Source organism: Ammodytes marinus, assembly GCF_949987685.1.
Source record: "Ammodytes marinus genome assembly, chromosome: 21".
Lineage (NCBI taxonomy): Eukaryota > Metazoa > Chordata > Actinopteri > Uranoscopiformes > Ammodytidae > Ammodytes > Ammodytes marinus.
In genome coordinates, this window is record NC_137225.1 from 8,423,284 (window position 1) to 8,441,392 (window position 18,109).

At 41.3% G+C, this 18,109-nt stretch overlaps 1 protein-coding gene across 1 annotated transcript; it reads right to left on the reverse strand.

The window, feature by feature from the left end:
- Positions 1 to 3,569: 3,569 nt before the first annotated feature.
- On the reverse strand, positions 3,570 to 11,805 carry LOC307267650 (polyunsaturated fatty acid lipoxygenase ALOX15B-like). The gene is made up of 14 exons (XM_080050034.1): positions 11,641 to 11,805; positions 11,037 to 11,241; positions 10,818 to 10,899; positions 9,425 to 9,559; positions 9,243 to 9,346; positions 8,729 to 8,883; positions 8,355 to 8,510; positions 7,555 to 7,758; positions 7,364 to 7,450; positions 7,081 to 7,250; positions 5,136 to 5,257; positions 4,895 to 4,995; positions 4,044 to 4,214; positions 3,570 to 3,878 (listed from the first exon to the last, which is right to left on the reverse strand). Exons 1-14 carry the CDS (start codon positions 11,782 to 11,784, stop codon positions 3,699 to 3,701), a joined length of 2,016 nt encoding a protein of 671 aa, XP_079906160.1. The 5' UTR covers positions 11,785 to 11,805; the 3' UTR covers positions 3,570 to 3,698.
- Between the last annotated feature and the right edge of the window lie 6,304 nt (positions 11,806 to 18,109).

The window sequence follows — 18,109 nt, forward strand, 5'->3', positions numbered from 1 at the left end:
TTGAATTGTGACTTTCTTCATTGACCATATCTATTAAATGATCCATATGATTATGTACAAAAAGTAACTGAAGCATGCGTAGGAGAGCAAAGCAGCTCTCTAAATGCCACAAGGGAGCACACAACTGATAATGACTCACAAATACTTGCATCCCAAATACTTCAGGATACACAGCGGTACACCCACACATATCAATGTATAGCGTAAAAGAAGAGTTCAATGTTCAATCAATCAGTTTAAATTACATTTTAAATTTTTGTGTCTTGTATTTCAAATACAAGACACCCAAATTGGAAAGTATGTGTCTAAAGGGGTAGAAGGCACCCCCTACCACTGTACCTTATAGTCCAGTTCACTATGTCGAAAAAAATGGGGTTTGTGGGAAATGTTTGGGTATTTGGAAAACCACATATTTTTGAAAACTTTATAAAGAAAAAATCATAAAATGCATGATTCCATTTTTGCACAGACTCCAATATGGCACGAATGCCTCATTGATCTAAGCTCATACAGCTCGTTTTTATGTTAAATTAATAATAGGCTATATAATGTTTTGATTATAATAAATAATAAATTATATAATACTCAGATGAAGTATATTGTCCTTTTCATCAGATACTACATTATAACAAAGTTTTGTGCGCACATATCTCCCCTTCACAGTGTAATACGTTCAAAGCCGATCTGTCTCCTATTTGTTTCAAGTGCAAAACAGCCTTACGCATTGCCTGTAGAATTGCAGTAAGATACAGATGTTCTGGTCGACTCTAACAGAAATTAATGAAATTATGTTTGTTGATTTAGATAGTGACCAGAGAAGTATGCTACTTGGAGTTTCGAGTACACAAACTATTGATAAAAACAAAGGGAAGATATATGACATGTTGACATGTTGACATTCTGTGCATTCGTTTAAACTGGACCTTTCAGAGGGCCCCATCCAAAACTTTGTGGCATCGTTAAGGTTTCAAATGTGTTGCGTGACTATTTGACTTGCCTGGTATAAGGACCAGGTGCACTGCAGAGTCTGGTAGTCTTTTAATTCGTATGTTTTTGTTAAAGGAATTCTTTTATCAAAAAACCCAAGTGTTTTTAAACAAACTTAGACCTACCCTGAGTTTGTTACGCTGCAGCTTAGACTGAAGAAAGAGTCACTGTTACAACGCGTCACTGTACAATTTAGAGCAAAATCAATCCATAGAAATCTCCATCGGTATGTTTTTATCATTTCCTGATGATTTTACGTTTGATCGATCATTTATCTGATCAGTAGCCTTGTTCACAGCACTCGTTCGTTCATATGGCGGCCACCTTACACATCGTGAACATGTTCTACATTCAGATTAATAAACCTATTTGTATTGTATGTAGGCCTATATCATTCTTCTTTTCATTAATTGGGATTTGTTAACGTCTGTGCCACTGAACATATTTATGTCAGGTTGAAATGTAATTCTGTGGCTGGGGCTGCACGCGATCGTTACTGTTCACTTGTGTCATCCCAAAGTCACAGACGAGCCTCGTTAAATAGCCGTATATGAATATAGAAATAATATAATAATTTAAACTGTGATCCCTAGAGGACAAGGAATCTGGTAATACATCAATCAGGCTCTACAATGGAAACTGTCATCTAATTTGTCTGACTGTCTTTCACTCCCCATTTAAAAGAAGCGACAGTCTGTTTACTGCACAATAGGCATAATACAGCGAATATAAAACACTGTCAGCAATGCTGTGCGGCGTAATGGTTCTATTGACATAGTTTTTCCGAATGGCCGAGGTGATTAGATCAGAGTTATGAGATAATATCCCCGTTAATTCTTCTCCATACCATAAACTCATTCGTTAATATTTCTTACTCTAGTGGGAGGAGCGGAGAAGTGTTTTTTTTTTTGTTTTTTTGAGAAGTGGAGAAGTGGGAGGATCAAGCATTTGTTTCGTCTGTTTCTATGGTGAATCATGTTATCAGCGATCCATTGACCAATGGCTTTTACGCACACGATCAACCCAGAGTGAACACACTCAGAGTTGATTGACCCAACGCTGATCCACTGTTCTGAAACCGAAAACCCAGAGTTGCTCAGCTCTGAGTTGAGCAACTCAGAGCGCAGGATTAAACCCAGAGTTTGTAAAACCTGCTACAGAGCTCATAACGTCTGTATCCTATTGCAATTCTACAAGCAATGCATAAGGATGTTTTGCACTTGAAACTAATAGGAGACAGATCAGCTTTGAACTTATTACACTGTGAAGGGGAGATACAGTATGTGTATCCTGAAGTATTTGTGAGTGATAATCAGTTGTGTGCTCCCTTGTGGCATTTAGAGAGCTGCTTTGCTCTCCTACACATGCTTCTATTTCTTTTTGTACATAATCATATGGATCATTTAATTGATATGGTAAATGAATGAAGTCACAATTCAATAATGGTAAAGATTTTAATAAGTCAAGTCAGTTGGAAAATCATATCAAAACACTTCTTATACAGAACAGTTACAGTTGGTATTATGCACTATTCATGTTCCAAAAAGAAAGCCTTAGGGCCCGTGTCCACCTAACGCCTTTTTCCCACCGCAAGCGCCTTTTTTCAATTGATTCCCAATGAGAAGCGGCCGCCTCGGGAAAAGGCGGCCGCTCTGAGAAAAGGCGCAGCGCCCAGCGGTTTTTTTCGAGCGCTTTTTGTCTTTTTGTGCGTCCGCTTCGAGATTTGCAAGTTGAAAAAAGTTTAACTTTTCAGAAAGGCGGTGGGGACGTCACCGCCGCTTTTTTCAAAGGGCCAATCAGATAGTAGATCGTCGGGACTCGTCGCCTTGGCAACAAAGAAGACGGAAGAGAAACTGCTTTTTCCGTCTCTGTTTACCCGAAACTGTACGAAAATAGTGACTTAAAATGACCAGAACAGAGGGAGGAGAGCCTGTTTGTGGGAGCAGATTAGGCGAACACTTGATTCTCTGTATTTTTTTATCTCCTACGGATCGTTTCATGCGCACACATCAGCCTACAACTTGCTCCGTGTGTGTTTGCAGGAGCCGCGATAACTCCTCATCCAAACAGAGGATGGTGGAAAGTATTCTCTGTTTCATAAGACTACTCATATTAAAATGTAACGATTTAAATAGAAAACAGCAAACCTAAACAGTTAAACCAGTGTTGATAGGTCTGACTGACAGGTGACGATCAGCATTTTCTCTCCCCCGATCACAGCACTCTCTCTCCCAGCTCATAAAACGCTTGAAAAAAGCGGTCGAAAAAACCGGTTGTAAAAAACGCTCAGTAGACACACTCCCGAGCGCACAGCCAGCGTTTAACGCTGGAAAAAGGCGTTAGGTGGACACGGGCCCTTATGTAGTATATAAGAAGGTAAGACAGATAGCAACAGCCAGTAACAACCAGTGGGTTCAGGAAAGAATGATATTAAACATACAGCACTACAGAGAGCAAACTGAACAGCCCGACTGGGTCTGGGTGCAGAGGAAGGTGGGCAGCTGTCTGTGTGCTTTGCCTCCACGCTTCTACCAGCTGACTTAAAGCCACCTTTATTTGATATATCAGTGCAGAATAGAAATGGGGAGAGAGAGAAGGATGAAATGCAGCAAAGGGTCTGAGCTGGAGTGAAACCCGGACCGCTGAAACAAGGACTCAGCCTTAATTATACACACCCTACCAGGTGAGCCACTGGGGTGCCCCAACCATCTTTAAGTGGTCACACTATTTTCGACCACTTCTGGATCCATGTATGTGTAGGGCACTTCCAGACCCTCGTTTCTGACCTTGATGGTTGAACTTAACTCTTCAAGCTTTCCCTGAAAAGCCTTTATCTCGTTGCAGGGAATCTCCTCAGTGAAATGGTTCTCCGGGTACTGGCCGAGAGGGACCTGATGGGATCAGAGACACATTTATCAAACATAAACTATTGGCAAAACCGTGTACAGTTGGAGGAACCTTTTGTGGCTAAAATAGGATAGTATAATAATAACCTATGTTACACAAATTAAATATAAATGTGACTTGTAATTTTTCATTAGGGATTTGGCGCTCACCATGTCAGAGGACTGCTTGCTGAGTAGCCAAACGACGGCATTGCCATTCGCTGTTGTCATGATGTCAGGGAGAGTCTTCAGCAGTGTGTCCTCGCTTGTTGTCCCCTTTGTGGTTGGTGGAGGAAGTTTCAAAGTGATGGGACTGTTGGGCATCCAGCCACCATAGTTGTACTGCAATGAATAAATGATTAACAGACTTGTTACTAATACTTGTTTGAAGCCCTGCCATGTCAATCTATTGGTCAATCGTTTCAGTACTTTTTCCTACACAGAAATATTTCAGCAACTATGAGATGTATTGCCAGTAAATTTGGATTGGAACGTTCATGGCCCGCAGGGATGGATGCTACTGAAATTGGCGATTCCCTGACTTTTTCCACCAGCACCATGATTAAGGTAAACATTTTAGTTTAATGAAATATCTCGACAACCTTTTGTTAGATTGCCATTAGATTTGGTTTAGACATGAATACTGACATCAGGACAGCTTTGGTGACTTTTCACATTGGCTATCTCACATCAAAATATCCTTTTCTCTTACACTTGGTTTTATTTATTATGACCATCAAACATGTTCAGTACATTGTGTTTTGTGCTAGCTAGCAAATGTTTACTAGCCTCGAAATCCAGACCCACATCTAGAACGATGTAGGGTCTGGCCACGATCAATATACCTTCCCAACTCAAGGGGCGGCACCTGGGCGTGCATTTCAAATAGCACTGCATGCAATTGGATGGTATTGTTTCTTTCAGGATTTATTCATTTCTCTCCGCTTCAGAGAAAACACCATTCCATTCAACATCAATAGTAACATTCAAATTGATCGTCCCAGTAAATTAAATGGATTCACCTGTCCAGCGTTTACAGCCGAGTGCTGTACTGAGCAGGTGAAGATCACCATGGTGATGAATTTGACCATCTCAGCAACGGAGGTGAGTCTCTGTGGAATTCCTGATAATTACAGGGAATAAACTGCACATTAACACATCTAGATGAAGACATTTGACTCATGTTTGCATTATAATAACATAATGAAATCTTAATAAGCACATTTATCATCATCAATGATTGAGGATTTCTTTAAAACCCACCTGTGCATTCTTGGGAAAGGAATCCTTTTTCAAAAATGTCCGAGATCCAATCCTGCAATTCAGTGTCTTGCGCGACCTCACCATCACTTTTGTAGTAGTAGCTGAGCACTCCATGCACAAACCTTTAAGAAATGAACATACAGTAAGTTCAGTAAGGGCGTGTTCACACCAGCTTTGTTTATTGCGGTTGAAATTAATCTTGGAACGTTTAAGCCCTTAATACGGTATTTGGGTTTGTTTGAACGCAGTCCGAGACTCTGGTGCGCACTAAACAACCCGGACTCCACTTGAAAGAGGTGGTCTCGGGCCGGTTAGTAGATGGTAGAAATTGCGAGCGATTTGCATTTGCACTCACCAAACGGTCTGACAGCATTTCCATGCATGTGACTTAAAGCTGCAGTTGAGAGTTTTTTCACTGTAATATTTGGCAAAACGGTCATAATAGCCATTCAGCTATATGTAGGTGAAGTGGTCTGAAAATATTTTTTCATTACTTTGCTACCCCCTGCCTCTGTGTGCTGCCCCCCAAAATTGCCACCGCTCATGTTAATTTTGACCAATCAGAGCGAGGCTCAGATACTCCGTTCTTATTGGCTGTGGGACTGTCCGTTCACTTGGCAACGACGTTGATGCGTCAGTTGCGTGAGCGTTCGCGACCCTAGCAGTCTGAAATTACTGTTTGGCCCTACTACGGCAGACAGCGAATAGCAATGTCTTCACCAACGAACTATCTATACTATACTATCTATGCAACAAACCCTCAATTTACCATTCCCCGGATACCAACAACTAACACGGTGGGAGGACAGTGTGTACACAGAGACTGAGAAACACCGAGGAAGAAATGTAGTCAGGCGGCTGTTGCTGTATGAAGCCGCTCGGGGTTAGAAGACGTGTGGAAAGTGAGCCAGGAGAATGGGCTTCCTTTGGCTGTGCTTTAGCTGATAAACCAAGTTAGCACCGGTCGGATAGCATTAGTTAACTCACCCGGTTGTGTGCAGCCACCACCTCCATATAATGAACCGAAACATAACTGCTAAGTCCGGGGAACTTTCACGAAAAGTACAACGAAGCACCGGTGTTTATCTACGCCAGCCACGGTCCCGTCACAGCCAGGTAGGGTAATGTAGACTACTTGCCTTTATTTTGTACTGCCGTGCACACAATGGTGCTCAGCGTAAATGTGTTTGGTATGGTGCTCCCTTGCTGTTTGTGTGAATCTGCAATGCTGTTTTAAGGCTATTTGTTCCGTTCAGTTGCTGTTAATTTGTCTTTTGGCACAATTGTTGGCCGTGTTGTTGTTTTTGTGCGGACATGATCGCTGTTGTGTCGGGTCGGCCAAGGTTGATTAGGGGAATAAATATATCGGGGATGGGGGGGAGACACTAGGTGCGTTGGGTGCAACATGAACGCGCTTAGCTGTCGTTCGGAGGGAGGAGCTGCAGCAGGTATAGCGTTGGGAAAACAGCCGTTGGGATCCCAACGGCTCCCAACGGCTGAAACTCTCAACTGCAGCTTTAAGTTAACAATGTATAGTCCATTTGAGTTTTGCCTTTGTGAACGCGAACTGAATCATCTCAAAATCAAAACTATGTATCCCCTCTCAACTGGTGCACACCAAAGAAGTGGACTATTAGGTGTCAACACAACCTAAACCAAATTCCTAGATTAAATATAAATGTGTCATGTACACTGCGGGGGCAAGACATTCCTTTGTAAGACGCTATTTGGCGAGGAATGCGATCAGATGACATTTGGTCTCTAATCCTTTTTGGTGCACCCTGTCAGATTAATTACATTTACATGTTGTGCAAAGAGCACTGTATTTTTTTATTTGAATTCTTCACTGCCTTTAAATGTGTTCTAATCTCACAGTGTAAGACTTTAGACTGTATAGTTTTCAAACTAAATGTACTTAAAACTCAATAGAAAGTGCCTATTATACCCGTGAAGGATATCCCAAAGCTTGAGTCCATCATCCCTGTAGTAGTAGTTTGGCACATCCTGGAGCCCACGGTCAGCAATGTCATCTGGTATACAGAGAGATCTGTAGGTCACTGAGGAGAGTGATCTCTGCAGGATGGTGATCATAGCCTCTCCACCAGAAGCTGCAAACTAGGGAACAGTCAAACATGTAAGGGATATTGTAAGAGCTGAATACTATGCATGGTAATAAACAACAACATTGTTTAGACAGTTGTCCATTGAGGGCATTGGTCTTCTCGTACCCTTGTGAAAGTTCCTCCATCAGATATGAGAAGCATTCGAGCCAACATGTTGATGTTCAGAACGTAGCGAGTGTGAGGTATGAGAAGCTGGGGGGAAAAAGGAACTCCGGTATTGACACTATTACTTTTTAACAAAGTCAGGAATCTTGATGTATTCATGCCATTTAGCACGGTGAAAAACTTGCAGTTACCTTGTACAGTGGATGCACCATGGGCACATTGCGCAGCAGTGAAACTGCAAATACTTCTGCCAGCAGGTGAGTGCGCAGCAGGTGGACATTGAGTTCATGCTCGCTGAAATCTGCACCTCTCACAAAAACCTTGGCCAACAACCAGTCATACTCAGTGTCAGTAGGCAAGAAGATGGGATTGTCCTCTGCTGGAGTCTGCTTCAGCTGCAGGAAAAGGAAGTGGGATGTTGTTCATTCAATCCATTAACAGGATTTGTCTAAAATATTTAAGGTTGTTGCTGTTGTTTCAATACTTATTGCTTAAAGTAGATTCAGATGAGGGGGATTTGTTTACATTTGCGGAGCCTGCAGTTTGTTTACAAAACATATTTACTCTACATACTGTATAATTCTTAGTTTTTAATAATTCCATTATAACTCAACTCTGTTATTTTTGAGGAACTTGAAAACAAACGCACGACTAGAATATGATTTAAATCAAAACTGTGGGTCAGGCTGCTGTAAACAACTGTGAAACAGTGACTTTTCAGGAAGCTTTCTAATTTCTAACAGTCTTCCAGAGATCCAATATTCTTGTGAGTGAAGTTTGTTTACTTCCCTCACACACCCAAAGTTACAAAGTGCACATTTAGGAGGTTGCCTCATGTTGGTAATGGCAATGAAAATACTTTAAAGGGTGCTTTTTCTCTAATGTATACTCTTCATTAATGTTTTTTCTGTCTTATCTATCATCTGTCAACTCCATCATACTCAGTTTCAATACATATTTACTCTTTGCTATAATCGAGTTCTAATCTCACCTGAATAGCAATCGGAATCAATTTATATCCTTTCTTCTCATCAGGTGTTTTGTGGAGAAGCACGAGGGGAGCCATCAAGTACTGCCTCTCGTCTTTAATGATGTTTCCCTGCAGTCCATCCAAACACTTGTAGTCGCACAGGAATATGTTGCCTTCCTGTTTGAAATTTTAGTGCAAATGATAAATGATTTGACTCATAACACATAGTGTGCACATAACATAATTGAAGTAAACTTGTGCAAATGAACCATGCTATTCTAAATTTGACTTGTAATGTAAGTTTCACCTGTCAAGCTAAACTTGGACCTGCAATAGTGTTATGTGAATGACAGGAGTTTGGAAGTTAAACTAGTATACTATCAAAAGAAAAATACCCGCATTTCTTCAGTTAAGTTGATTGACACCATGCCCTCAGTGACTGGGAAGTTCTCTGGTAGTGTTGAACAACGTCGGATCAACATGGGGTTGGCACCATTCAGGTACTGGTAGCCAAAAAAGGCATCCTCTCTCCAATGTTCCTGGACATAGTCTGGAAAAAGAACAGAGTTGAAGTTCATTGGGTTTCAAAGTTTGAGCTAGAATATATTTCTCTACCACTGTTAGTAGCTGATACAATGCATGTGAAATTGGAAAAAGTTACTCGTTTTCCCTTGAGCAAAACCTACAACTAGGAAACTTCTAAATGTTTCCATACATTCAAATCCTTCTTTAAAATAGACAAATTAGTATTTAGTAAACCAAATTACTTATCTTAGCTAAGGAACAAAAACACTTACAATATTTTTTATGTCGCATAATGGAATGCCATTGAGTATCTGAAAGAATAAAATTAAGTGTGTACTATTATGCATACAATGTCAAGAATGACATTAAACCTTATTACAGTACCTGATATTTTTGTCCGTTTGTCGCAGAACACCCGTTTTAAAGTTCTAATATCAGTCCAGTCGTCCGTGCAACCCATCAGGGCTTTTAGGTTTAGTTTCTTTAACCTAAAAGGGAGGAATAATTTTATAATGATGCCTCAAATTGTGTATAGCGAGAGATAGAGAGATAGATGAGGAATTCACCCTTTCTTCAAAGTGTAGTCAAACTCTCCAGCCTTGATGAATGAAAATGTGACTTCAGGAGGCAGAGGATACTTCCGATCCTTCTTTGCCTTCATGTTGTGGGGTATTCCCTCTATATCATTGTACACATCCCAGCTGGGATACATAGAGAAGAAAAGAGTGGTGAGACACTTATCAGTGTATCTGCAGTTTTCATTTGGAGAATGCAAACGTAATATGTTCATGTTATTATGTGCACGCCCGAGAATAACAAAGGCATGCAAATATTAATATTCCTCAGGCTTCATTATTTTTCCGCCAAAGTTTGAGTTGCAACTCCTCCTGCACTGTTGCACCTAGAATGTACTCCTCCCCCACCGGGAATCGTGTGCCATTACTTTTTCTAAGCAGTCCTCCGCATGTTGGCACTGTTATTTGGCCCCGAAAAGTTTGATAGTCCCTCCTCACACCATAAATCCGTCTGACTTGAAATTTCTCACCCAGGTCCAGCTGCTCTACAAAAACGCCTGTGGGACCATATAGGGCCTCCTAGAAAAATGTTAAGATAATGTGCTTGAGCTGAAATACTGTTATTTAAGTACACTTTTTTCAAATTTTAATATTTCAGCACCAAAATGTCTGGGCTTAGCAGCTAATTGGCCATACCCCATTAACCATTGGGCCTGTCATCATACAACTTGGTGTATATGTGCATAACACAGGTGGTAGCATGTTTCCAAAAGCTTTATGAGCCCAACCTATATGGGGCGCCACAAAAAACCATAGCCATAAAAAAAAATGCAAGGTTTGGTCCACGCCCCCTTGCTCCAATTGACTTGGAATGTTTTACACAAGTACAGCTTATGATGCTCAACAAACAAGTCTCTCGGACCATAAAGGTCAGCCATTATAGATTTGACCTCATTTGAATAAACTGCAATACAGTCATGTGTAATGTAGTTCATGGGTTTCCAACCTATCACTACCAAATTTGGTACACAGCCTTAGTGGACCGACATACACATGTGTATAACATTTTAGCGAGATAGCTCAAGAAACATGGCCGCCATTAACGAAAATGTCTTCACAAGAGGGGGCCTTTTGACCAACTGTCCAATCAGACCCAAACTTGGGACTTATCTTCAGAAAGAGTTCACTTCGAGCCGGGCTGACAGGGGGCGCCGCGGATGCTGGGTTAGCGGTCGGAGACGGGCAGCATGCACATTCTATATAGTGTTGTAGTATTATATATATTTGAATAAACTCAAGCAGGTGTTACAATGTCACATGGTGGTTCATTCATCATCATAATCCACAAATACAATCAACCAAAGAGGGAGCAGGCCTAAATGCAGGTTAGTTTTGGGATGCATGAAGCTAAAAATTAATAGGCCTGTAAGCTCTGAGGTCTCACCGATAGTCTTTCTTTCGCTGCCTCAGCTCCTCCTCCCGACAGTACTTGCCAAGATTATGGTTCTCATCAAAGACTCTCAGAGCTTAAAAAAGAAACCACAGCGAGGATTAAAAATTGTTGATAGCTACAGTATGTTAGCATTAATATTCTCCTTATAGCCATCTTGCATAAATTGTCTTTCTACAGTTCTTCTTTAGGCAGTGAACCACACACACACACCTGTCCCCTCTTTAAAACGGTGCACCTCACGGTCGGTGATCCAGCGGTAGATGGGAAAGTTGTAGGTGGGTTCGTCAGGGACTTTCACTACCACCTTGGCAGGTAACCAGCGGTAGAAAGGAATCGGTGGGACAGACCGTATGTCCAACTCTATCAGGACCAGCTTTCCAATGGAGGTAGGGCAGGACACGGTAAAACTAGACTCCTGCAGATGGACAAAGAGAGGTGACTGAGGCTCTGTGCTCCGTTTATGTGCAGATGCAAACCAGGCAACCAGTGCAAATACAAATTTGTTACACAAATTATAGTTGAAGCGCCTTGGTTGCGGAGTGGCATGCATGCCATCTTTGTCTTTGTACCTGAAGTGATTCTTATGCAGATTAGGTTGGAATTATGCTGCACGTCTTTAAATTATACATGTACAAATACACATGCAGAGAACACTTTACTTTTTGGGCAATGAACTGCATCCTGTTGCTGTACATATTAGCCCGAGATGGTGAGGGTTAACATCCGCTTCTCTGAAGTGGAATTAAATGTGCCTATAATCTACCAAAATTGAGGATTTGTGTTATACACTAAAAGAGAGATATTTCAGACTTACCTTTCCTTGGCAAAAAGATCCATCGTTCCTGAGGCACTCGCGGTTGCTCCCCCCATTTGTGCCAACCAGCTTGATGTAGACATCGTTAAATGTAGTGGCAGATTCACGATCCACAGTGGATACGGTCACTTCATAATCCACCATTTTCACCCCAGAAAGCTGAAGAATCCTTATGGGGAGACAATATTAGTTAAACCATTCCCAGCACTGATTAATAATAATGGATTGGATTTATATAGCACCTTATTCCCTAAGGACTCAAAGAGCTTTACAGAGTTCCAGGTTCCATTCACTCACACAGTCATACCGGTGGTGGTAAACTACGATAGTAGCCACAGCTGCCCTGGGGCAGACTGACAGAAGCGTGGCTGCCATTCCTTGCCAACAGCCCCTCCGACCACCACCTCAAACATACAGCAGTCAACCACATTCATACGAGGCAAGGTGGGTGAAGTGTCTTGCCCAAGGACACAACAACCATGACACAGGTGGGCGGGCGGGGATCGAACCACCAACCCTTGGATCATTGGCCAACCCACTCTACCAACAGTCACCCCGATTAGGTTAACTATCACTAAAACTTAACTCCAAAAAACTAATGTATAAAAATTAACACAATAAGAAAGGAAATGGAAAAACTTATTATACCAACTCAGATTAAATTAGTATTTTCTCCCATATTAGTTTAGCACTGCTTACTGAAATCATTTCAAAAAGAATATCTTACCTCTGTTAATGATTTCAAGACGTTCCTTTGATGGACTGCAGCTTTGATGAAAGTAAATGCCACCAATCCCTCTTTTTATACTTTTGTGGGAGTGTGCAGTCAGTTGCCAAAGTAAGCCTGTGAGGACACGGAATCTTTCGCCTCTTTGAGCATGGTGACTGATTCCCTCACTGCAATCAGGTGTGTGTGGCACTGATTGGCTGATTGAGCCCAGGTGTGAGGAGGTTATATCTGCCCTGAGACCCCCAGCTCTCTGGCTGTGTCTTGATTCAGGGGTTGCACCCTACGTAGGCTGTGTCTTGATTCAGGGGTTGCGGTCTTGGAACCGGCCTCGTAGGCTGCATTTGAAGACCGATTGCGTCATAGCGGCGCGCAAAGGCTGTCCCATTTGCAAGGCTCCTTGCAAGGCTCCTCATATGCGGTCGTGAAATGCAGCCTTCGTTTCACGGTTTTGAAGCAGTTTTGAAGGCCGCATCAGATGTATCCTTCGTGGCCCAACATATCCCAAGATTCATTGCGTTTTTTTCAGAGATTGCATAAAATAAAATTAAAAATAACAAAACAGCAACGTGTTGCTCCATCTTCTTAACTTTTATCGTCCTTTCTTTTTTTCTTGTACTTTTTTTTCTTTTCGTCTGGTAGACAACTTATTTTTCTTTTTTCCTCCGCTGACAGGGCTGTCTCCGTTGGCAGCAATCAGGGTTGCTAGGCAGCACAGGAGCGGCGAGTCGTCACGCAAGGTAACGGCTTGTTACGTAAACCGGAAATGCTCGTAAACGGAGACCTGCGGAGACCGTCCCGTTTAACAAGGCTCGTTGGCCTTAAAACCGGCTTTAAAATCGGCCTTCATAGGCTATAGCCTTCATAGACCGCGAGACTGCGTCCTACCAAGTGCGTGGTCTCTGAATCAAGACACAGCCGTAGGCTGCATTTGAAGACCGATTGCGTCATAGCGGCGCGCAAAGGCTGTCCCGTTTGCAAGGCTCCTTGCAAGGCTCCTCATATGCGGCCGAGAAATGCAGCCTTCCTTTCACGGTTTTGAAGGCTGCATCAGATGTATCCTTCGTGGCCCAACATATCCCAAGATTCATTGCGTTTTTTTCAGAGATGGCATAAAATAAAAATAAAAATAACAAAACAGCAACGTGTTGCTCCATCTTAACTTTTATCTTCCTTTCTTTTTTTCTTGTACTTTTTTTTCTTTTCGTCTGGTAGGCAACTTCTTTTTCTTTTTTCCTCCATTGACAGGGCTGTCTCCGTTGGCAGCAATCAGGGTTGCTAGGCAGCACAGGAGCGACGAGTTGTCACGCAAGGTAACGGCTTGTTACGTGAACCGGAAATGCTCGTAAACGGAGACCTGCGGAGACTGTCTCGTTTAACGAGGCTCGTTGGCCTTGTAATCGGCCTTAAAATCGGCCTTCATAGGCTGTAGCCTTCATAGACCGCGAGACCGCGTCCTACCAAGTGCGTGGTCTCTGTAATGGGATACAGCCTCTGTGCTGCTCTGGTTTCTTCTTCATGGGGCCTGTGGGGAGTTGTTGATATTGACATTTAATTATCGCCCCCTACCGGTACTTCTACAGCACCCATTCTGCATTGAAATCATTGAAACCATAATAGAGTAAAGTGCACATTTCTGGCTAGAAATGTCATCATAAACATGTGTAATGGTGAATCCATCCCAAACTACTCGGAGAATAAAATGTAAGCTAATTACCTTCAAACATATGTAGCCTAACAAAGGCTATAACGACAAAAAAATCGCAAATTGCCATATTAAAATAAAATAAATAAATCATGAATAACATTTTGCAATAAGGCAACTGTTAAAGTGTTAGCAACTAAGCAAAACCCTTTATTTTCTTTTAGCCAACATTAGGCTACTGCTCTCAATCAGCTCTCACCAAAAAAAAAAAAAAGGTTTACAGATAAATAGAGAGCGATCGTTCAGTTAATAGGAGCCCCGCTCGTGGTAGAATAGCGAAAAATAAACGGTAACGATGGATTATTAAGCTAGAGGAATGTTAAAAAAATTAATCATAATCAGAGATAATGCTATGCACATTTAACAGATTATAAAACGAAATGCAATCAGACAGGACCGCCAACGATCACAAAAACACAATACATACTCACAAGGGTGCCATTATAAAATTAAATTGGGCCAATTGATCAAACATAGCACCTTTTGCATTTAAAGAGTAATTTTGAGTTTGTGAACTAATAAAAACTAGGAAAAGAACAATGCAGCTGCTGTTCTCTGCTTCCATGAGTACAGAAAAGAATAACGTGCATTTTAGCACGACACAAAATACTATAATACATTACCGGTAGATTGAAAGTCATGAAAAATATCCCTGTTGAAATGCGCTGGTGACGATGAGAGGAGAAGCGTTGTCCGCCATGATTCAAGCAGCATGCGAGCTGCTGATCTCAGCGTCCATAGCAACCATTATAGCAACCATGTTATTACATAGCGAAATATTCTTCGTCATAACTATCAAACCAAACATCCTACACTTTCACCGGGCAAAGATTATGAAAGTGGAATGCACATTTCTCGCTAAAAATGTTTACACAAACACTTTTAATGGCGTAACTTTACTAAAATATCATATTTTCCACCCAGAATAAAAAGAATGTCCGCCATTTTCTCAGAAAATCTTCCTAAAAACTATCCAATAGGAAAGATGCTCACAACGTCAAACATCCATGTATGGCAGTACATTGTAGTGAATTGAACCCGCTCGACGTCAGCAGACGACGGAAAACGTGAATTTCACGTCAGTGACAGACGGGAATGTGACGTGGACCACAGTCGCACTGTGACGTTTCCAGTGTGAGACTGTGTTGGAACTGAAGAGCCGCACGAAGCAAGGCAAAGAGCCGCATGCGGCTCGCGAGCCACAGGTTGGCCACCCCTGATCTATATGATCATTTGGGAAACTCATGGAAGCCTTGTGGTTTACCTCTTAAAATAGTCCTTTGAGGTAGGCTTGTCATTTACCTCTTAAAGAGTCTTGTGAGATAGGAGCATTCTTAGCTTCAGAAAGAGTCTGGGTGTTTGTAGACTGCTGGTATCTGAGAGGAGTCTTCTGGGTCGGGTAGAGATGACCATTACCTTGCTGTCATTGCTCCTCCATCTTGATTTGATCCAGTGTTGAGACTGTAAAACAGCAACAAAAAAATTGTCAAAATATATCTAGAATTGGGAATTTACAGAAACAACTCTGAGTCCATGCTGAAAAAGATGATGAAGTCTGTTGTGACTAAATGTTGCTTCATCACTCCATCAAAAGTGGAGTAGTGAGAGAGAGAGAGAGAGAGATGAGAGAGAACGCACTGACCTGATACATGTGTATTGACTGTAGCTGACTTCTTCTGGACCCCCACACCATGTCTCCTAGGAGGGAACTGTTCCCCGGATGGCCTTTGTGCCTCTCTCCAGATTAAGGCTATACCATTGAAGCAGCTGAAATCAGAATAGTCAAAGATTAGACACTGACTGTAAACATTTAACTATTTTATGGGTTCAAAATTGACAATGTATTACACTTGAAACAGTTGATATATTAGGCTTCAATTCAAATGTATAGGTGGCATGATATGATAACCAGCTCCACTGCATCAGCTCTTAACAAGGAGCTAAAGGCTATCCACTAGCTAAAAACAACCATTAGGCTTCTACTCTAAAAAAAGACTCACTAATGCTCAACACTCTTAGGTTTGAACACACATGGACTCTAACATGCACTTAAGTATAAATGTTTGAGCTAGTTAACTCATCCTCACTGGTAAACAATATTCTAAAATCACATACTCACTTGATAGACAGGCTGCTGAGCATTAGTTTAATTTCAAACATTATCTTAAGCCACCTTTTAAGAGTAAATAATTGATCAGGAAAATATTACCTTAAAATGTGATGCTCCACTCGATCAATGCAGAGTAGACCTAATGCTGGACTTTTTGTTGATGCGTAGCACATGTCCTTCGAAGTTTGTCCTATCTGGAATGGCTCATTTCAAACTAATGTTCCTGAAAAAGGCCGTTGCCCGCCCACTTTCCCAAAAATACTGTAGTGTACTGTAATTTAAAACTGTATCATACTGTTAAGGGCTTCTGAGCTGTCTTTTCAAATTGACCTTCCCACAATGCATTGCTAAGTACAGTAAAGAACCGTAATACATGAATACAGTAAATGTGTGTTAAAATTTGGCCGTAAATTAACAGCAATTGCTTACAGTGAGCGTGTTAGCGATTGAAACATTTATCTGAAATACACAATGTTTTGAAGGCTGTTTTATTATGCTTGAATTGTGGTAGGCCTAAATGTGTTCAGTGAATGCATTTAGTGAAACATTAACCTCAGTTTGGAACACATGGACTTTTGTATCGCTGTGCAGAAGCGCGCGAGCAGAATTTTTTTGCCCTTGTAAGATCTCTGCGTCTGCTTTTTGGCACATTTACTGTGAATTGTGTAGAACACAATATGCAAATAAACTTTGAGTGTTGCTGTGAGGGAGATTTGATTCTTGCATGTTTTTTTTCCAAAATGTTTATGAATAACATATAATATACATTATATACAACATAATGTATCTTTTTTTTTAATCGCAATATCAACTGTAGAAAGCCTGAGCTGATAGAAGAGAAAGTTTTGGGACTGGGCAACCTGGATGGTGGTAGTCCAGAGCTATACACACTATGTATATATAGATATATAGTCTTTCCACTATTGGCTCCGATGTCCAGCTGGGTGAAAATAGTAGCCAGCCAAGGTCACGACCCTGCTAGGGGGGTCCGGGGGTAAGCCCCTCCCAGGGAGATTTTTTTTTTACCTTTTTAAAGTGAAATGCATGAATCTGGTGCACTTTGAGAGGAAAATTAAGAGGCTAAATCTGAGGAATTTTGTGTGACAAATAATTTGGAGACACTGGGTCGGATGAATTAGAAGCTATTGAAGAAAGACACATGGATTTTCCATAGAAATATACAATTTGAAATAAAATATTATGCAGGGTCATCTGGGATGGGCTTGGTGCTCTTTTTCTTTTACGGGACATATTTTTCTGTAATATAATGAATTCATTTAAATGCAGTGAGAGGAACGAAGCAGAAGAACTCTGTTGTCCAGTTATCTTTTTTCCACAGACAAGGCTGAAATAGGCTATAGTCTATACACAGTGCATGGGCAACTGAGGGCAGCCCCATTTTCAAATATTTTTAAATAAACTCAATACACTGTGCATGCCATGGACTTGAACGTGACGTGATCAGTTAACCTCGGATTACCTCCCAGATGAACTGATTCAATTATTAAGCTATTAACTATCTACCAAAACATTGCATTCCTTTTATTGTATGGCAGTCGGGACCCTAAGCAACAGCTCATTTCGCTTATGCCTCGGGCCGGCTCTGCTGACCAGTGACCACTATAAGCGGGTGGGTAACTTGGAGGCAGGCTGTCCTGCCCACCCAATAAAACAATTAGAAGCAATACATGGTAATGATATATTATTTAGTATGAATTAATTGTCTGAATTTTATTTTACATTTTCTTGGACAGCGAATGAACAGGTCCGTCCGATAGTGGGTCTGGACTTCCACCTAAAAAAAATTATATATATATATATTTTATTTTAATTTTTGTTTTATTGGGTGGGCTACCGCCGGTCCTGTCAGTGAGGGGAACTTGTCTCTATTAGACATATGTCTCTTTTTAAGTACGCCTCTATACTG